The sequence below is a fragment of the Thalassophryne amazonica genome, chromosome 5 (genome assembly GCF_902500255.1).
Source record: "Thalassophryne amazonica chromosome 5, fThaAma1.1, whole genome shotgun sequence".
Lineage (NCBI taxonomy): Eukaryota > Metazoa > Chordata > Actinopteri > Batrachoidiformes > Batrachoididae > Thalassophryne > Thalassophryne amazonica.
The window spans coordinates 124,271,029-124,293,404 of NC_047107.1; the positions used below are offsets into that span (position 1 = coordinate 124,271,029).

Sequence of the window (22,376 nt, forward strand, 5' to 3'; positions counted from 1 at the left end):
TTTCAGGGACATGTGCTATAGGACAAGTAGAATGACAGATCCCACTTGTCCTTGCTATTGTGACTTGTCCCATGTCGGCGGGTTTGGTGACAGCAACTTAAGAATGATATGTTCTTCCTTGCATACATTTGTCAATATGAAATCTGAGAGTTCTCAATGCTCGCAAAGTTTCATTTGACTCTCATGAGAAGAAGGTTTTTAAATTTTTGTGAAATGCAGCAGCCTGTCTATTTAGTTACACACGTTGTAACAATCCAGTAAATAATATACATCTGACCCCAATGGTAGACCTAACACATGCACACCAGCAAAAGTATCCAAGTTATATTTAAGATTATTCAATATTCAACTGCAATAACTGAAAAATGTAGAGTTTGACAAATTATTTTACAAAGTTTGATTTACCAATTAAGAATTATAGCAAGTCATGTTTTGACAGCAATGCTCAGTATTTTAAATAGTCATAAATTGACGTCCATCTTAGAATTACAGGCTACGAAATAATATCAGCACAAGCTAATTATTGTGCCAATAATAATGACGCCCATTAACAATAACTTAACGAGTAATGAAAATAAGGAACTTTTTTCTGTAGTATTGAATGAGAACAATGTGTCTAATGTTTTACTGAATACTTTAAAATATGTAATTGGATTAAACTGCGACATGAATAGTATCAGTGAATTAAAAAAATTGCCTAAACAAAACCCTGAAAAGTATGAAAAGAGTTCATAACTTATATATTAAAATATAATGTAATGCTAAATGCCCTCGACCGTATGAGCATAAAAATAGGAAACAGAATGTGACCCTTTTGACCCCTCAGAATAGGTCAAGGTTAGCCATATTTGAACTTGTCCAAGGTCTGTGTCCCAAGAATGTTCCCTATGAATTTGAAGACTGGCAGTAATAGGACTGGACTTGTGCTGAGTACAGACAGGTGGATGTAAGGCCTTCACAAAACCCAATGGCTATATTTTGGCCTCGAGAAAACTTAATTACTTTAAAAAAAAAGAGCTGAGGTTGTCCACATTGTCTAGTGAGAAGAACAATTAGATTTCACAACCCTTTCTGGATAAAGACATTCATCCTACCTACTAATCAGAGTTCATTAAGGTCAGTGCCTTGTTCACAAACATGCTCAGAAATACAGCGGCTTGCAAAAGTATTCAGCCCCTTGGTATTTCACGGATTTTAATTTGTTTATGGCATTTCAAACACAAAAGTAAATCAAGTGTCTCAATATAAAAATGTCTAAAATGATCTTCCTTAGACGCAAACTGAAAGCAAATCTCTACAAGTTTATATCAATTTCTTAAAAATACAAAAGCCAAGATGATGGGTTGCATAAGTAATCAGCCACTTTGGTATATACTTTTGCAAGCCAGCGTAGTTGGAATAACTGTTGTTTACAGAGCTGTGGAGATTGCTGGCCAGCTTGGTTACTGCACTGATACCTGCGCAGGAAAGACACGATGGACACTTTTCCCTCAACGTTAACAGATTTTTATTTTTTGTGTTGTTGGATCTAACGTGACCGTAGGTGTGTGAATGTGTTTGTCTGTCTATATGTGGCCCTGTGATAGAATGGCATCTTGTCCAGGGTGAACCCTGCCTCACACCCTATGACTGCTGGGATAGGCTGCAGCCAGTCAAGTTTCAAGTGCACTGATGCTAACAATGGTCTCATGACTGATAGCATCAACATACCACTGACAAGTAGTTAGTCAAACTTGTTACTAAGCAAATTACATATACAAGGTCTATTAGATAATAAACCGACCCTTTTATTTTTTTTTTACTATATGGATTTGAATGACGTGCGATTACAACAATCATGCTTGAACCCTCGTGCGCATGCGTGAGTTTTTTCACGCGTCAGTGACGTCATTTCCCTGTGGGCAGGCCTTGAGTGAGATGTGGTCCCGCTCTCTCGGCTGAATTCCTTTGTTTCACACGCTGCTCGAGACGGCGCGCGTTGCTTTATCGAAATTTTTTCTGGACCTGTGAGGAATAACCGAGTGGACACTATTCGAGAAATTAAGCTGGTTTTCAGTGAAAAGTTTAACGGCTGATGAGAGATTATGGGGTGTTTCTGTCGCTGTAAGGACTTCCCACGCAGCGGGACGTCGTGCAGCACTTCCAGGCACCGTCAGCGGCCTGTTTCGACCTGAAAACATCCTAATTTAAGGCTTAATTCACCCAGGACGTCATGTGAGAACAGAGAAGATTCAGAAGAGGCCGGCATGAGGACTTTATGCGGACATTCCACTGTTTAAGGACATTTTGTAATGAAAGACGTACGCGCAAATTCGCCGAGTCGTTTCCGTGACGACTCGGCAAATCTGTGTGCGCCGCGACAGGAAAAACACCTCCGTGTTGAAAACCATTTGTAAAATTCAGGCGGCTTTTGATGGCTTTCAACAAGTCAGTAACTGAGAAATTGTTTAACAGCTTGGGCATGTTCCAACTTGCCCCTTAAGGTTTCCAACGGAGGTGTTTTTCCTGTCGCGACCCCACGCGGTTGGGTCCAGCCCAACATGCGACTCTGCCCGCACGTTCTTTCATTACAAAATGTCCATTAACAATGGAATGTCCGAATAAACTCCTCATGCCGACTTCTTCTGAAAGTTCTCTGTTCTCTGATGACTTACTGGGTCAAAAGAGCCTGAAATGTGGAAGTTTTCAACTTGAAACGGCGAGACGCTGCTGCCTCGAAGCACAGATCGCCGTCAGGCACCATGGGCCGTCCTTACGGCGACACTACCAGACCAAAATCTCTCATCAGCCGTTAAAATTTTTACCGAAAACCAGCTGAATTTATCGAATGGTGTCCACTCAGTTGTGCCTTACAGTTATGAAAAAAATTTGATCAACAAAGCAGCAGTCTCTGAGCCATTCCTAAACAATGAAAAAAAAATCGATGCGAGGGTGGGCCACTCCTAACTCAAAGACTGCCCACAAGCGAATGACGTAACTGACAGGCGTGAAAAAACTCTTGCATGCCCACGAGGGTTCAAGCATGTCTGATGTAATCACACGTGATTCAAATCCATATGGTTTTTTGAAAACAATAATAAGGTCGGATACTTTTCTAATAGACCTCGTATAACATTTAGCTGTAAACGTTTTTTCTTGTCACTACTTTGGAATACTGTTGTGTTTAAACTGTTACTTAAGCCTCGGTCACATGGCACTAACGAAGGACAACGAAGCCCAAATTAAACAAGATATCAGAACTTTCGTTGACTTTCGGAGGCATTGTTTAACCTTCGTTCAGCTTCGTTCATGCAGCTGGCGCTTCATCAGAATTTTTAAACTGTTGAAAAATTTGAACGAATACTGCCGACAACCTCAAGGTGCAGGATTTTTCGTCCACCTTCTCTCAGCGATTTGTGACTTTTTATCCTTCATCCAGCTACAGCCGTTGCCGTGTGACTGGGGCATTAGCAGAACATGTGACATGTTTTTCAGACCACTAGAAAGTGGTGGACTGACCTAACAGGGGGGGACTAAAAAAAAAAAAAAAAAAACCTAACACAATTACTACTAAATGTAGACATTTTCTGGCACTGAAAAAGTTGTTTATATGGGTTGTGAATTTTATTTATTTTGTAAATTTTTATATCAGGGTTAATGGAGTGACTCATTTAAATCCCACAACGAGCTGGTGGGTTTAAAAGGCATGTTTTCTTGTTTTTATTATTATTATTATTTAAATGGAGAAACACACAAATCTACACAAATCTACCTATTCGCAAACACTGCGTGTCATTGCACACAGGACCTTGCACAGCTTACTCTTTGGCACGGCCATAATGAAATTCAAAATTGAGCGAAATGGGACAAAATGGGGACTGATAATTATGAAATTGGGGTAAAATGTAACGAAATGGAGCCAAGTGAACCAGACTGACTCCAAATAAGTACTTTTATGTCATTGTTTGGCTTTTGATTTTATGTGAGATGCACCTAGTACATATAGTAGGGGCAGGTGCACCATCTGGCGTTCAAGAGATGAAACTTCAGTCAATGGGTCAGTCTGGTGTATTTCGTAACATTTTACCCCCATTTTGTTATTATCAGTCCCCATTTTGCTAAAAATAAATAAATAAAGTCCCTTCAGCTGCTCCCTTGTTTTTGCACTCGGGGGTCGCCACAGCAAATCCAAGGAGGATCTGCATGTTGAATTGGCACAAATTTTACACCGGATGCCCTTCCTGACGTAACTCCACATACATGGAGAAATGTGGCAGGTGTGGGATTTAAACCGGAAACCTTCTACACTGAAACCAAGAGCATTAACTACTTGGCCACCACCCCTGCAAAAAAATTAATAACTTAATTAATTAATAAAAATAATAATAAATAAAGTACTTAACTGAATCATAGTTGGAGGTAGTTTGCTCCATTTCACTACGTTTTACCCGTTTCGTTATCATCAGTCCCCATTTTGCTTAAAAATAATTAAAGTACTTAAATAAATGTATGTGTGTATGTGTGTGTGGGGGGGGGGGGGGGGGGTTTAAATAAAATAAACACGGAAGCTGCTTGAGGTTTAGATCATGAAGGAAATTTTTATTGTAACTTTTACTATGGGGGGGGGGGGGCGACCTCCGTTGCACCTTGTTGCCCCCTGAATAAATAAATTGTCATTTCTATGGCGTCTTTCTTTTGCTTATCAAATACTATAAATAAGTAAATAAATAAGTAACATAATAATAAAACATTCTCTCTTGATATTAGAAATGTGTTGTGTACCCGCGTTTGGACAGGAAAACCATTCCCAATCTTCCACAAAGCACAAAATAAACTTCCTTTTAATATTTAATTGGAAACTGTGCACGCCCAGGTTAGGTTTTTTTTTCTCGTAATTTTGGCACTGTCAGCGGCTACTCAATTTAATTTTCCAGAACACGAAAGTTCGGAAACGATTTAACTTCAGGGTTAAGGTGAGTTAAGCTAACATGTTGCTAACTACTAACATCAATGGAAAACTCGTAGCTAGCTGACTTTAAGTGCACTGTGCATGTGCTCCTCTTTCGCTAAGACTAAATGAAGCAGTGCCGTTAGTTTCGTGTTTGTTTACACTGCGAACGGCAGCGTTAGCGTACAGCCGCGTTAGCCGCTAACAGCTACGCGGCTCTGTTGCTGTTTTTGTTGTTATGAGATGGAGGGCGGAACCCGAAGCCGAGGCCTCCGTCAAAACACGACCGGCGGACTCACCACTAAACAAGTTAGCCGCCGAAGATTCATCCGAAGAGCTGTGCAAAGAGCAGGCAGCAGGCAAGGCTCGATGAGACAGACGTGAGTCATATCCGAACCGAGTCCAGCTTTACTGCGTCCCGTGCAGCAGCAGCAGCAGCAGCGCCGAGTCTTCGTCGCCATCGCCGCCAAATTCTCCGGCGCAGCGAGCTACGAGCGGCCGTGACGTCACCCCGTTCTATCAGAGCCGCTGAAGGAGGCGGGGCTGAGATACACCACGTGGTACTATCATGTAAACAATAAACACTGAGGCTGGGGGTCAATGTAACCTGTTAAAAAAAACACTGTAAAAAGCCAACGACGTACAATTGCGTTGTATTTCCTTTTTCCGAGGTGGGTCTGCATGTTGAATTGGCACAAGTTTTACCCCGGAGAAATGTGGCGTAGGAACCCGGGAGCCTTCCGCACTGAAACCAAGCGCACTAACCACGTGCCCTCCACCCCCTGCTGCATGTATGCATATGTATCCAATTGAATATATATATATATATATATATATATATATATATATATGTGTGTGTGTGTGTGTGTGTGTGTGTGTGTGACATGATATGCATTCATTCATCATGCTATTTCTTTTATATGTGAATATTTGGTATCTTTTCTCAGCTTTTCTGCTTTAGATATTTAATGCATGTAAAAATAACTACTAGAATAAGTAAGTTTGCAATAAATCTGTTACTGTACACACAGTGGACCTACCCTGCCCACTGCACATACTGAATTTGTGTCCCGCTTACGGGGCACTAGTATTTTATACCAGATGGACCCAGAAGGCAAATAAAGTTGATCATTTTAATGCAGCAAGATAATGCACAGAAAGTTATCATCTATGATGTATACAATTTTGCACTGGTCCCCATCGTGGCAGAGAGTAGTGTTGAGATGATCACAAATTCTGTCGATGGAAATGGCCGTGGCGGAGCTGCCCCCAGGCAGAGCGCAGGGACCAACTGGTGGCAGTAGGTTTGTGGGGAAGGTGTCTTGTCAGTGATCTGTAAAAAGTGAGGAGTGAGAGAGAACATTGACATTTGCGCATGGTTCCTATTGGTTGAGAGCTGATGACTAATAAGAAACACCTGCTTTGTTTAGAGATTAAAGCTGATGTTAATTAGATGATTCTGAGTGAGTCCTCTGGTAGAAGTTAAGCTGTGTCGCATTTCCATATGTTTCATTCGCTTACCTTACCTTAAAACATGCCAAATTTATAATATTTATTACGTAATGCATTCATATAAAGAAAGCAAAACCTGTCATTTTCTCATGTAAAAATGACACACCCTGTATATTAAGACGGATTTTTGTTGACCATAATTTCAATGTGAGCAGCATAGTGCCTTAGTGGTTAGCACTGTTGCCTCACAGCGAGAAGGTCATGGGTTCAATTCCTGCCTCTGGCCTTTCTGTGTGGAGATTGCATGTTCTCCCCATGTTTGCATGGGTTTCCTACCACATCCAAAGACATTCGGGTTAGGTGGATTGGAATCTTTAAATTGTCCGTAGGTTTGTGAGTGGGTGCAAATGTGTTTGTTTGTCTATTTGTGGCTCTGTGACAGACTGGCATCCTGTCCTGGGTGTACCTCGCCTCGTGATCTATGACTGCTGGGATAGGCTCCATCCCCCCCGCGACCCTAAGTGGTTGGAGATGTGTGTGTGTGTAATTTCAGTGTTTGTAGGTCACTGAAATTGGTTCTGTAATTTCTCCATGTAATGTGAAGTTGTGTCAGGAAAGGCATCCGGTGTAAAACTTGTGCCAATTCAACATGCAGATCCACCTTGGATTTGGTGTGGCGACTCTGAGTGCAAATAAGGGAGCAGCTAAAGGGACTTAACTTTTAGTCTTCCTAGAAAACCTCCAAGATTACATGTCTGCTACTGACTTGCGCTTGACTTTAAGATGACTAAGCCTTAATAATTATCCATCTATCCAAACTTCTTAACACCAGATGGAAAGCTTGTATTGGTTTTGTGCATGACAGGTGAAATGAAGATGGTGATAAAGCAGAATCCTTAAACACTACATTGATATCAAAATTCCAGGCTATTACAACCATAAACCTGAAGCACCTGTGCACTGAAGTTGTTGACCTTCATCCTCCTGCAAAGGTATCAGCATCTCCAAACATCTCTGTCTAGCAACTTCATCACGCTGTAAGCACTTCACATTTCTTTCAACCAAACAGGTTGAGATCCCAGTCACGAATGTCGCTGCTGAAACACGTCAGTGAATCTTTCAACAACTTTGATACCTGACTGATGTGTTGGAAGTTATTGAAAGCCTGGATTTCAGACTCTGCAACCTCATCCAACACCTGATCTGTCCAAAACATCGACAAAGTATGGGGTTGAACAAATCCCTGAAGCATCTCGAGAACCTCCTGGGAAACTGTCTTGAATCTGTATGATAGATTATTCAGTGGACCACAACTGACCCACATTTTACATCAAATCATGTGAACTTAAAAGTGTTTCTTAAACTGTTTAAAAATGACTATGAAGTCTAATAGATAATGTATTTATACTTGAGTATATTACTGTTGGAGTGGTAAACAGATGTACTGTTTTTGGATATTTGAGGAGTCAGGTGGTCTGTGAGGGTTTTTTTTTTTTTTGGATAATTAGTCCTTGGTATGGATAAGTTTAAGAAACACTGATACAGAGGGATGTATTGCGGCTCCCATCAGCACTCAGGACGCCAACAGACCAGGTAGTTAGATTTACAAGCTATCTTATGAACATGAACCAGAAAAAAATAAAAATCTTTTGAAACTGACATCTAGGAAATGCCTAAAAATGATCCGGATCTGGGCATAATTCTAGATTAGGGTTTTGCACATTTTAGTAAAAGTGCACTGTAATATCAGTAAAACCATTTGAACAGTGGCCTCTAGTGGCACATGAAGCTCATTTCCTGTGACCCCCCACCCCCCATCAATTATACATTTATTATTGAGAAATTAAAAAAGTACAAAAAAATAAATAAAAATAGCCATCCTTGTTGTAGAACTATTCAGATTTAGAAAAACCTTTGATAAAGTGAGCTGTGGCCCATCTCAGGGTATTTAAACCCACAAATACAGTAAACGTCAGACACATATTACACAAACCTTAGATACACTGATCTCTCTAGTTGGTAATTAAAACTCGGATAAAAGGTCCTGTAGTGAGACATAAACCTCAGATACGGTGACCCTTCTTTACTATGTTACATTCTTCTCATGGCGTTTAAACCTTAGATACAGTGACCTCTAGTGGTAGTTCAATCGTATTAGTCATAGAAGGAAATAAAAACACAACACAGAGGGATCATAAACAATTATGTATTGAATGATGGCTTACATATGCAGTTGTATTTCCAAGACGCTTGGCATACCTTTGTCCATTCCTCAACATTTAATAGTCTGGACGTGTTGTAACAGGCAGTTATTTAAACCTGCTGGATATTTATTTATTTCTCTTACTGGCTCACAGCTGACTGCAAAGTCATTTTCCTTATTCAATTTTTCCCTTGTTGGGACAAACGCTCAATGGTATGTTCCACTGCGCAAAGTTTGAATTCCATTATTCATATTTTACTCACTAATCCTCCCAGTATTTAGTGACAAAAGTCATTTATAAAGTAAAACCATGTTTTTTGTTTTGTTTTGTTTTTTTAAAAAGCTTTGCTTTTTCATCACTGGTTTAGGGAAAGCCCGACTGCACGCTGTGTTTAAAGCACACTCCTGTGAGGAAAATGCACGAGGCGCATGATATGGCACAAAGTAAGCTTGATATTAAAACCTACTGGGTCTGCATTGGACTTTGATTTTTGTTACTGGTTATGTGGTGACACTTACGAGAGCCAAACGTACCAGCTGCACCATGCATGGGTGTTAAAAAAGACTTAAGTGCTGATTCAGTGTGCCTGTGCAAGAAAAACAACACAAAACACAATCTATCGCTTGGTATGGGACAAGAATGGAGCTCAGCATGCAAAACAATGAGATGACCTTTACATGAATAGATAATGGTCTCGGCTAATACATTTGTTTTTCAGTCATTTGTCCATGTTACCTTGTAAGACAATGAAAACTGCCACTTCTAATCATACAGTATTATATGCACAAAAATGGTAGTACGAAAACCAGAGAAAAATCTACAGTGCCTCCAACAAAAAGAGGGTGAAATAAATAGTTAAAAGTTCACAATCTCCAAAAAACAAAACAAAAAAAAAAAACATTAGCCTCATCCCGTAGCTCCCATCTAAGTATAATGGGTTACAAAAACAGCAACAACTCTTGAGCTATTCAAAAGTTGCAACACCCACAGACATACAGCTTCCACAGATCTGTTTAATATGTAAGTCATTCTCTACAATAGCAACCACCACCGCCACCACCGATGAGCGCAACTGTTTGAGTAAAGCTTTTAAAAAGCAAGACTACCCTGAGAGAAGGTCTAAAATGTGGGCAAGCTTGCCAGATCAGAACTGGCTCCAATGGGTTTGGTTTATTAAAATCTGTACACTCTATTTCAATATAATCAGCACATTTTGTTCCAAGAATGTATGATATTATTTGAGTAATTGCGTAATATATAATCTCTACATAATACAATCCAAGTCCTTTGAACTATGTAGACATGTGCAAGTGTTTACTACCAACTTCAACGATACAGTCAAGGTAAGGACCTGTGGACACTAAGTTAGGATAATGTAAAAAATCTGAGATCTTCTTGAGTCCTCACAATTATTAAAGAAAAAACAAAATAAAACATAAGAAAAAAATCTAAGTGCTGTAAGTAGTTCATACACGAGGTATTGAATATCTATTTAACTGTTCTGAGTATAAATAGAGGCAAAATATATAAAGAGCAACTCGCAGTCATGACAAAGAAACTTTTACAGACACGATACACACGTGGTCAAAGATAAAATGAGAGCTGCAGCTGCACTTCATGGAATATCGCGTACTTACAAACGCAATGCGTTTGTCGCGCTGTGAGAATTGTGCTCGCAAACAGTGAGAGGGTAACGAACCCTCCGAATTACATTGATTTGTTGCGTTTGTTCAAATCATCATGTTTATGGATATAAAGAATGAAAAGCATAAGGGGCGTCAACATAATCTGAGGTAAACCAGGCGCCCTGTGGACAGGTTGGAGAACCGGTTGCCTTGGAAGGGTCAGAGAGGTAAGTCGGAAAAAAGTGACGTAAACTGTGCTCGTGTGTAGTGAACGTTTGTTTTTCACTTACGACCAAAAGCGTGCGGGCCCGAAAAACTGTAAACCTCAAGGATTAGTTGAAACAGAAAACAAACCATTAACTACTCATTATTACCTTTTACAGTTTCCTTTTCTGTCATTGTTATTATTATTATTATTTTTATTTTTTTTATTTTTCAGCAGGGTTTTCAACTCCACCCCTACCCGCCCCTCCATCGCTCAAGTATAACCACAGGTGACTAACTACAGAAGATAACAGGGTCAGGTGAGTACCATGCTACATCAGGTTCCGAAGAAGGCTATTGCAGACAATTCTACAACATGTACAACCACATTTTATACGTGTGAGTTACAAATAGTTCAAAACATGTCACCAAGAAACTAAGTACATACGAGATGTTGGATATTTAGAGTCTTAAAGGACTATTCCTCAGTCAGTATAGGATACTTCATGATACTTGACCTAAACTGTCCAAGTCTTACAGACAAAATCTGAAAAATTGCTATTCAAAAAGTAGCAAATTTTGGTCAGTGTCTTTTTTCAAATAGTTATAGTGCTTTTAATGGCTTAAGACAGGGGTCTTTTTTTTTTTGTTTGTTTATTTTTTGTTTTTTTAATCTCACCCAGTGGCAATCTACAGAACATCAGTGTACATTTTATGACACTGTAGCTGCAACAGTCTTCATGTCAAGTCCAATAGGTAAAAGAACAGCTAGTGCTGTCGCATATATTTAAAAGTAGTATGCATTATCAAAAAAAAAAGAAGAAGAAGAAGGAAAACAAATACATATTTATAAATTTTTTTCAGCTCTATTCAGTTTTGTAGGAAATTTAGCCTCATGTTTAGCGCCGACTTCCCACCAGTTCCTGTGAGTTTTCAGGCCTTGGGGAGTTACGTGCTGTTCCATGATTTCTGGAAACTTCTGTTGGGGATCATCAGGACTGGATTTAAGTACGTACAGATTTAAAACTCCCACTCCAGGGTCTCCTCTCGATTGGCCGCCCTCTCCAACCTGTGGATGATGTTATTGAGGTTTGCCATTTTCTCGTTGCGTCTCTGAGTGCTCCTGTTAAGTTTGGGGCTTTGGAAAGGCGGGAGCGGGTTTGGGTCCAGGCTGTGATTGGTGCTCGATGGGGGCGGGTTGGGCATGGAGGGCGATATGGGGGCGGAGGAAGAAGGGACCGGAGAGACTGACATCATGAGACCAGGGGAGGAGGCAGCAGACGGGGAGTTGAGGGAGACCTCCAGGCTGCTGCGGCATGGCTCCGATGAAGCCTTGAAGCTCACCGGGTCGATGGGCGACTTGCCAGAGTCTTCTTCCTCGTGTCTAGACTGGCTTGTTCTCTGTAGGCCGTCTATGGAGAGCGCACCGGTGCAGAGCCCCTGAACCTGGCTGCTCACGCCCTCGTCCTGCCTCAGCTTCTGGGCAGCTGAGTTGGATTCATGACAAGCAGCGCTGGAGTCCTCATGCTCACTTTTCCTCTGCTGGAACTGTCCCGCTGTGGAAAAACTTTGGACTCTTGTCTGTTTCTGGGAGCCCTCCCTCCCCTCTTCTCCGCTGCCCTCCCCGTCCATGGCCTCCTGTTTGACACGAGGCAGTGCAGCGCTGAGAGGAGGAGCGGCGTGGGCGTGTCCGGAGGCCTGCTGCAGCCTCCTGTCCTCTCCGTCAGAGTGGGGACTCCGGGTGTCTGAGGGCGAGTAGCTGTGGTGTTCCGTGTCTGTGTCATTGTCTGGGAGACCCTCCATCAACACCTCCCGTCGCATCCTGGACCTGCAAAGTAAACAGTACTGCGAGTCACTCACTGGAAGGCAGTCAGAAGAATTTAAACACTAAAACAGCTTCTTTTTTGTTTCTAATATGATCCACGGTGAACAGAAGCTGCACTTTTCTCTCGAATGTGACCAACTGTGACACTTCCATTCAAATGAATGGGAACACGTGTCCAAACATTTGACTGGTAGCGTAGCTTTAGCATCGTCTGCAGCTTCCTGGTCAGTACTTTTTTTTTTTTCCATTTTATCGTGGATTTGGAGTTTCTGAACAGCTTCTCACACAGACGGTGTGGGCGTGGCGTGTATTTGGCAACCATGCAAAGAGTAAAATTAATTGGTTTAAACATAACCAAGGTACTTGACACACCGTGGTGAGTTCCCAACAACTGTGTTTCGTTGTGTGAGATGTTTGTGGCGAGTTGGGTGGCAACTTCAACACATGCCTCGGAATGTCAGAAACACCATCTGTGTAAGAGGGGGTTTGGCCATCACTAATTTACAGTACAGATGACAAGTTTAAGCACCAACCTCAACTACATGTTCTATCCATTCTTTTTATTCTGATTTTACTTTCTCATTCTATTTTATATTTCACCACATATTTGCCCACATTGTGCACGCAAGGTTTTTCCTCACGGTTGCTAACTTGACTTGGTGGGGCACTTGATGCTATCCTCTTCATGTCGACTCTGGAATAACATTCTGAAACGCAGATCTTTTTAAAGGTTGGAGGACAGAGGAAAAGTTTTGGTATTATAATTTATACAATCAACCCATCGTTTAATTCCGGTTTTACTTTCCTGTTCTGTTGTATAATTTGTTGAGTATTTTGTCACATGGTGAATATTATGATTCTTGCCAATGTTATGATGTCAACGTGCTGGCTCACACAAAAGGATCCAGTTAAGTAGGTGGCTGACACATCTATAGGATATAACATAGACTGAAAAAAATAAAAAAATAAAAAGCTTTTTTGATTGATTTGGTGCATCAAAGTTTACCAGATTTTGATCAGTTTGACCTCATTATAAGTCCTTCTAACTTAGGAGACATGGCGAGGCAAGCTTGTTCTACTCCTTGTCAGACAGGAAAATCCCCAAGAGCCCTTGGAGAAGACCCTCAATCCCCAAGTTGCTCCTGGTGTGCATTTGAGAACTTTGCATGACAGCATGCTGGCATCGATTCATCTACATTTTTGCTATAAAAGCTCTCTGCTGTCAGCAGCGTTTGATGGTTAGCTTCACACTGACACAATATCAGCCACCAGACGTCACCAAGCTTCCAGACCTGTGCATTTTTTTTTTCACTTTAGCGATGCCTAGTGTCACCAGGCGGTTACTAAGCAAAGAATTCTGCATCGACTACACAATTTTTAATTAGCTTTTTTCGCTAGCTCAGTTCACGGAGGCAAACGAATGCAGACTGGCCTGTAGTTGTGGAACCAGTTGATGACGGTGTTGGTTTTGAGGTTGAGCTGGGACGCCAGCATCTCGATGGTGTTCTGAGAGGGGTAAGGCTCCATGACGTAGGCCTTCCTCAGGGTTTCTTTCTCTTCAGTGCCCAGCACCACCCGAGGCTTCTTCACCTGGCTGTAAGGACACAGGTCCAGCGACCCCAACGTCGGACTCACACACTCAGAACGAGTGCTGGGCGAGTCACTGTCCGAGCCGGTGCTCAGCAGCCCGTACCGCCTCTTCAGATAAGCTACAGGTGAGAGACAGTGAGGGGGGAAAGAAGGTTACAAAACTCCAAATGAAATTCTGAGCTTCCTCTGAAACAACTTTGAGTTGTTCCTACCTTTCTTCTCCATCTTCTTCATGGCCCTCAGCTTGTCTACATTGTGAGGATCGTTGAGCCATAGCTGCATGCGAACAAAAGGCTCCCGTCCTTTCAGGCTGAGTTTGTGCCATGGTTTGGGCCTGGACAACAGGTCAGACACTGAACCTTGAGTCAAACCCAAGATGGTCTCCCCAAAAAGACGCTGGCCTGTTGGAGACAAATGCAATAAAACACAGTGTACATCAACCTGAGTGGTATTGCTGTGACTGTCCAACAGCACCAGTGAAAAAAGCACTCCAGACAACATGGCTGCATATCTCTGCTTTGCCAGACGGTGGCACTGATGGCCCAGTCACATGGCACTAACGAAGGGCAACAAAGCCCAAACGAAACAAGAAATCTGGACTTTCATTGACTTTCGTTGGCATTATTTAACCTTCGAGCAGAGAAAAAAAAAACAACGAGCACTCACAGGGACCAGGAGTGGAGGTGCACGGCTCAAAAACTAAGTCAATATAAAAATATAGCCAGCAACACTCAAGTGTCCTAGTTTCGACTAGGTCTTCATCAGTGTCACTGATGAAGACCTAGTCGAAACGTGTCTGTGCTCCTGATCCTGTCGTCTTGCCGTGAGTCATTAAAACTTTTATTAAGAAGGACACTTGAGTGTTGCTGGCTATATCTTTATATTATTTAACCTTCGCTCAGCTTCATTCCTGCAGCTGGCGCTTCGTCAGGATTCTTAAACGGTCGAAAAATGTCAACAAATGTTGCCGAAAACCTCAATTCATCTGTATTTCATTTTGCTGTCACTCTTTATGGTTTCTTATTGTTTGCTTAGTTTTTGTAACATTAGCATTTCATTCGATTTCATTTACATTTCGTTCAACCTCACAAGTCCGGCGTATTGAACGAACGTAACGATATCTGAACAAATCAATCAATCAATCAATTTTTTATATAGCACCAAATCACAACAAACAGTTGCCCCAAGGCGCTTTATATTGTAAGGCAAGGCCATACAATAATTATGTAAAACCCCAACGGTCAAAACGACCCCCTGTGAGCAAGCACTTGGCTACAGTGGGAAGGAAAGGAAACAATTTTCTGCTGTCGGTCACGTGATCGTGAACATTTCCTTTAAAGCGCCGAGGTCAACGTTAGCTTTGGTTTCGTTTTGTTCCTCTTTCGTTCCTTTTGCGCTGTTGATTTGCAGGCTATTCGGTGATGGGAACTGTCATATGCCATGTGACCGGGCCATTAAGGAGACACAGGAAATGAATAGACTTTCTCAGCTGTAAAAGTGGGCGTGACACTACCATGTAGGGAGGCAAAACAAGAGTTACCTATGAAGCAGAACTTACCACCCATAATTTATTAGGTATTTATCCAAAGTTAAGATTTATATATGGTGGCCATCACAGGGTGGGAGCTGTAGCCAGATAGGGATCAATGAAGAAGGGGTACAGTTTAAAAAACATTTGCTTTTTTCCAACCAATAACATTCAGTCATAGATAGCACAAACTATACCTTTTGGAACCTTTATGATCTCACAAATAATGTAGTCTAGTTTTCAATATGATTGGAGCCATTTTAAATGTTGAACCCTGTCTAATCCTTCATTGACCCTACCCGGCTACCTGGCCACAGCTCCCACCCTGTGATGGCTAACATGGTTTTTTTCGAGTCCCTATAGACAGGTGACTATAATGCCATATCAAAGGTCCTGCCACTAGTGACCACCCTAACTGTCTCACAGAATATTAGGCCCCAACAGTGAAATCCAAACAATTCTTTGATTTAACTTCACTCCTACAAAGTTAAATCAAATCATGGAAGCAGATGGGATTTTTTTTTTAATGGATCGTGCAAGAAGAAGAAGTTGATGGTACTGTATAGTGGGGTCAGCACATAAGGGTTCTGAGTGGTTCTGACCGGAGACTTGGCCTTTATGAGGATGCTGCAGCATTTACAAGGTACCCTCCTGTATCTGAGGATGCATTATTTTTCTCCTTGATTTGAACTCATGTGGACTTTTGTGTGAACACAGACCCACCTAGGTTGTTGTCCGTTAGCACCTCTTTGACCTTCTTGGTGACAGCGTAAGTGTCCAGCTCTGGGGACATGGCCACCAGTTCCTGGATGCCCAGTGGGTTTGTGGGCTGGTGCAGGGCGATGAGACTGGGAGTGGACTTTCCTCCCTCTGGATAGGGGTGAAGCCCCAGTCCCAGACCCTCAGGCTGCTGGTTCTCCTTGCTGCTCTCGAGGGAAAGGCTGACTGGTTCAACCAGTGGACTCGGATGGCTGTCCGCCGGGCTCGTGGGCGGTGAGGGTGACGAGTGGGCCGTCACTGGGCTCTTATCTGGACATTGCATTAAAGACAGTCACATACAGATCCATATGTAAGAACAACTTATCAGTAAAAAGACTTTCATCTACACTGAAAAAAGAAAATACCTGAACCAACTTAACTGAACTGTGTCAATTAGTAACACCTAAATGAATTAGGTTCTTTGAAATTAAGATAATAAGTTAGATTAGGGGCCTGTCACACCTGTACGATTTAGTCAGCGTATGATGACCCTATTTTTCTTAACCTTTTCTCTTTGCTGATTTGAATTTATCGTTTTTTTGAGTTTTTCCTCGTGTCAGTTTTTTTGGATACTGTCTGTTGTTGTTTGATTGTTACTTTGACCTCTGGCCTGTTCCTCTGAACTCCCTAGTGTTAATCCTCTTGGATACCACGGCTCTTTTGTTGATCACCCCTGTAAGACGTTGGACAGTCCCTGGTTTTGATTTAACAAAGTTGAACTCTTCATTCTGCTTGTTCTGTGCATTAGGTTGTCTCAGTCCTCAGAATTGCTGCAGACAGGTTGTACTGTTTCAGGGTGCAGCTGCTGCTCTCACAGCCAGCAGTTGTGGAATTCTCTGTTGTCCTCTTACTGAAGAGGACAGAGACAGAGCAGGTAGCTCAGTTTATAAGGGGCTGGTGTGCCAGTATGTAGACTTGGCTTTGACTGCTGGTCAGACTACACATCCGTGTCCTTGGACACGACTCTTTATTTGCATGGTTTCAGTCCACCTAGCTGTAAATGGGTACCAGCCTTGGCTGGGGGAGTAACTTGCATTGAACTGGTGTCCAGTCCAGGGGAGTCATAAACCCTCATCTGCTTCACAGTACCAAATCTGGAGATAAGTGCTGGCACCAATGCGCCTATAGGACTTCTTCTCAATGAAAACAATGAACCCACCTGAGGGATCTTAGAAGAGTCTAATTATGGACTGAATTATATATATATATATTTTTTTTTTTTTGTAAAACCAAAGGTAAAGGTAAAGCCTGTGTTCTATACATTATTTTTTTCTCACATTCATGTGGGGCTGATGTGTGTGATTATGCACCCCAAGGTTGGGCGGATTGGGGTTTCCGTATCTTTCCCAATGACACTTTGTTATGCAGCAGCAACTGGAGATTAAAACTACTGACCCTTTGATTAATGGACAATCCACAGAAATAATCATTTCAAAGTTCCGGTCAAAATTGTAAAAACTAGCCAAGATAACGTGTGACTGGCACCGTGTTGAGATTAAATCGATGAAACAAAATTTAATTACTAGACCGGTGCTGTCTTGAGCAGTGCACCCTTGGTGGATGTTAGTTGCTAAAACAAACAAACAAACAAAAACACACCCTCAACTTTAAAAGTAAATCTGAAAAGTAGATTTTCCAGTTTTTCAAGTAAAAGTATATTTGAACTTTTTTCCTGTGAAAGTCTCACCCTGAATGTGGACCTGGTTCGGAGGCTGGTTCAGGCTCTGTCCAAGCTGGTCCAGGAGCCACAGCTGCATACGGATGAAGGGTTCCCTGCCTTTCTGGGTCAACTTGCTCCAGGGTTTGGGCCGGGACAACATGTCACTCACGCTGCCCTGAGAAAGCCCCAGAACCTGCATCAAACCATACAGGATAGAATATTGTGACGAAAAAAGACTTGATGCACACTGATATCGACACCTGAATTATAAATAACTCACAAAACAAAGAAATGCCTGAGCTGTACATTTTTGAATAACATGTAAAAAGTGGCAGACAGCCACTAGAGGGGAGTGACAGACTGTAAACACTTATGTAACATCTATTTACCAACCTCCACCACAGCTGCCACACATCCACAGAGGTGAAATGAAAATAAATACATAAATGCAAAAATCCTGGATAATTTTTCCTGAAGCGCCTTGCTTCTCCAAATTTCTCCCAAATTGCTCTAAGTCAGGAGGAAATCACACCGGAACTAAAGTCAGTGGTGACTCCACATTAGGAAAATTCTCGTCTCACCGGGATGCAGAAAAAGAAGCTGACTATTCCTCCACACCAATTAGAAAATGTGATAAATTATATCAATCAGGGTAAGGGGAGGGGGCAGCGCCTCAGCAGATCAACGCACTGGGAGTTTAAAACAGAACCTGAACATATGAGACAGAAAAATCTCGCACGCTGCACCTGAACTTGTTAATATGGTGTAATGAATTAATGTCTCAACAAATATCTTCAATGACAGGCATGTTGTTGAAAATGCTGTGATCACATCTTGTGTTCTCATCTGTTTTATTTCACTTCTGCATTTGCAATAAGGGTGCAACGGATCATGAAACTCCTGGTTCAAATTGGACCAGTTTTTAGTCACAAATTGTTTGGATCAGCAAAACAAAACCAAAAAAGTAGCAGAGATAAACTGTAACCTTGCTTTCCAAGCAGGACACCGCTCAGTAAAAATCAGAAAAGGTGTTTGTCCCCCCCCCCCAGAGCTCGGTGGAATAGCACCCACCTCGGCCCTGCCTGAGCTCGGCTCGGTGGACTCGGCACGGAGGTGCACACAGCAGCAGAGGCTGTCTACTTTTAACGTGCTCCATTCACCTGAACACACGTCTGTTTGGAATTCACTGCAACTCCGCATCACGATTTACACAATTATTACTTTAAAAACAATTCAACATGACAACAAATCTGTATTTCACACTATTATGTTAACTTTGGAATTAATCCGCAGTTCATATCCATGCCAAACCTTGCGGGGAGGGGGGTATGGATCAACTAAGGTACGTTACACCACTAATTTGTAGGATGTGCTTCTGTTATTATTATGACACAGCAGCATGTGTTTTACAAAAAGAAAATAAATAAATAAATAAAAAAAGAGGAAAAAGCAACATCTGACCTTTTCACCAAAAATCCTCTGACAGATTCCGTTCTTCGCCAGCTTCTCCTTCACCTGCCTCGTCAGTTCGATGGTGTCCACCTCTCGGTACATGTACATCTCATACTGCTCTGGAGTCAGGGGGGGCACAGTGGGCTTGAGAGCACGGGGGATGTATGCTGGGTAGTACGAAAGCCTTCCAGGTCCAGGTCCCGGAGACTCACCGCTAACTGATGTGTCTGACTCCACCTTCACCTCAACAGGTCGACCCAGTCCCACCTCGTCCTCGGCACCAGACGCCTCCTCACTATTGAAGAGACCGTCACCGTTCTCTAGACGGGGCCAGGCACGAGGCAACGTAGAAGGTCCAGAAGATGAAGAAGACAAGGAGGGAGAGACAGAATTGAAGGGCCGAGAGCTACCAATACCACTAAGACCCATGGATCCTCGCTCCTGAGACCAGTGCTGGTCAAAGTAGGTGCCTGCTTCACCAATCTCTGATTTAACTTTGCGGATGATGTTCTGGACAAAGGCAGCTGGAGAAAGGACACTGATGGGCGTCTGGGGGCTGCTGGTGGAATTAGCCAAGCACACAGTAACACAACCCTCTTCTTCCTGTTTGATAGAAATGGGTAAAGGTAGACCCCTAGAGCGCTCGGGGGGGCCGAGACGTTCCACCTGAGCTCCTGTGCTGGCAGTGGAAGCCCTTCCACAGGCCTCCATCTCCATCAGGGCATGCTGCTGGGCCTCCATCTCTCTCCTGGCCTGTTCAAGAATGCTCTTAATGGTTTCATCAGAGCTGCTACCTGTGCCATTACTGCTTCTGCCCGATGAGCTGTTCAGAGATGACTTACCCTCACCTAAATGATACAACGACACAAGAAGAGCATTCACCTTTACTAACTTCACAATTAACACTTTTTCTAATAACAATAGCAAGATGACCAAAATAAATAAATATACAAAAATCACTTCATTTTTTAAAAATAAAATTCCAGGGAATAAGGAAGGGAGAAAACATTTTCAAGTAAAACATGTCTCAAATATGTGCTTGTGCTGGAGTTGGTTATTATTTTAAGGACTTTTTGCCAACAAAACTCACACTGTGGGGGGGCTGTAAACACACATTTTGTAGACAATCTTGTGCATGTGACAAGAAAACATATTAAAGACAAGATTAGACTTGTTCTTATCTGTAATAGAATCCATACATGCATCCTTTTTCCAAGTGTGACCAAGGAGGGGGTTCCACAGGCTGCACATATTAGGCCTGATTTACTAAACGGTTGCATGCATAAACACCATAGCAGTCATAAAAAAACTTGTAAGCTGATTACTAACACCGCACCAACGACTGTTTCTTTCAAATGTGTAAAATATGGATATTGTGCATTTAGAGCATATGCCTTCATGAACATGCAATTTGGGGTTTGTAAATGAAATGGTAAATGGACTGCATTTATATAGCGCTTTTTCATCTGCATCAGACACTCAAAGCGCTTTACAATTATGCCTCACATTCACCCCGATGTCAGGGTTCTGCCATACAAGGTGCTCACTACACACCGGGAGCAATAGGGGATTAAAGGCCTTGCCCAAGGGCCCTTAGTGATTTTCCAGTCAGGTGGGGATTTGAACCCATAATCTTCTAGACTCAAGCCCAACACCTTTTGTCCACTCAAGTGTGTAAAACTGTGGGAGGTAACATGCAAACAGGCAGTGTTAGATACCACAGATTTACTAGATAGGGTCGAGCTGTACAAAAGGCCTGTCCTGAGGGGATCGCGGCCCCGCCATGTTGGAAGGCTGAAGAGCTGTAGCGGTCTCACGCTCAGTGGAAAGTGCATGGTCTGCGCTTGTAATCACTGTCGATTCTCTGCATGACTTCTCTGCCGTTATTTACATTTAAAATGTGAAAACTTGTGCTTAGGTCAATTCAGATACGTAGATTCGATTTCTGAAGTCAGACTTATCATAACTGTTGATCCTTTCTCCCTATAAGTGGAGCTCCTGTCAACAGAAAACTCGTGTCATCAGTCAACTCTCTGGCTGATTCCTCTTTTTTTCCTCTCTCTCTGTGCTTTGACAGCGAAGGATTAGAACGACATCATCCTGTGCTGGACCGCAGCCCCCAGCCGACCGCACCCACCACACCCACCGCCCAGCTGAGAGTCGCCATTTCAGCAAAATGCCAAGACTTTGGCTGAGCTCCTAACACCAGGAAACATCCAAAACTTGTAAAGATGTGAAAAAAATAAATAAAAACTGTACCCACAATCAGCTGCACAATTAGCCTTAGTAAATCACCAGCAGTCCCAAACACGCACAAATCTGGATTACCAACACATCTTAGCATTCATTATCTGGGGTCTCAGTAAATCAGGCCCACACTATGATGTTTTTTGGGGACTATCCATCTCAACCATATCTTTTTGTCCTCTCCGTGCCCTCTTGTTCTTCCAGTCTCCAGGTCAGCTGAAGTTTTGTTGAATTTTTGACACGTGATTGTTGGTCTTACATGAGTGCTCCAAAGCTTCACAGATGCAACATGTAATGCAGAATGTTATTTATGTAACAGAAACTAGATAGAGCACACAGTTCATTTTTGGAACATTTTTAAATGAGATGTAGAACAAACTGATTTTGATGATGTTACTATTTTAAAGTTAGATTTGGTTATTTTTCCTGATGTAGCATTCAACGGGCATGGGTAGTTAGGGAGTTTCAACACATGACAATAATTTTGGCCTTTTTGGCTACGAGTCATTCATTCATTGTCTGAACCTGCTTACTCCTGACATGGAATGCAGGGGATGGGAACTTCCCACTCGTCCTAGGGTCCACTAGTCCTAGTCCTAGTATTCAGGAGAGCATGTCAAAGTTGTTTTTAAGTTTATGGTAGGCAATATGTTGCACCAAAGTAGGTTAAGTAATGTTATAAAAGTGTGCCAATTAAAAAAAAAAATTTTTATTATGGTGAATTACCATTATTTGTAAATTTTTCATTTCAACACATTTGTAGACAACAGTACAATTAAAGGTGATTAATGGCTACTGACCCTAGCAAGGTGGAGGTGGTTCCTCATTGGCCACCTCCGGTCACACTCTCGGAACTGCGCTCTTTTCTGGGCTTTGCCAGCTACTACCGCCAGTTTGTAGGTG

General features: G+C 42.2%; 1 protein-coding gene across 4 annotated transcripts in view; it reads right to left on the minus strand.

Annotated features, from left to right (window-relative positions):
• Positions 1-10,989: 10,989 nt before the first annotated feature.
• LOC117511263 (homeobox protein cut-like 2) overlaps positions 10,990-22,376 on the minus strand; it is a 220,377-nt gene continuing 208,990 nt past the window's right edge. For 3 of the 4 annotated variants that reach the window (XM_034171268.1, XM_034171270.1, XM_034171271.1), the window contains 6 exons: positions 19,236-20,074; positions 17,802-17,967; positions 16,079-16,384; positions 14,040-14,228; positions 13,670-13,946; positions 10,990-12,240 (listed from right to left, as the gene is read on the minus strand). In XM_034171268.1, the coding sequence (XP_034027159.1) occupies positions 11,433-12,240; positions 13,670-13,946; positions 14,040-14,228; positions 16,079-16,384; positions 17,802-17,967; positions 19,236-20,074 (2,585 nt within the window). In that variant the 3' untranslated portion in view covers positions 10,990-11,432. The remainder of the gene's footprint in view (positions 12,241-13,669; positions 13,947-14,039; positions 14,229-16,078; positions 16,385-17,801; positions 17,968-19,235; positions 20,075-22,376) is intronic. The other variant, XM_034171269.1, reaches the window with a different exon arrangement.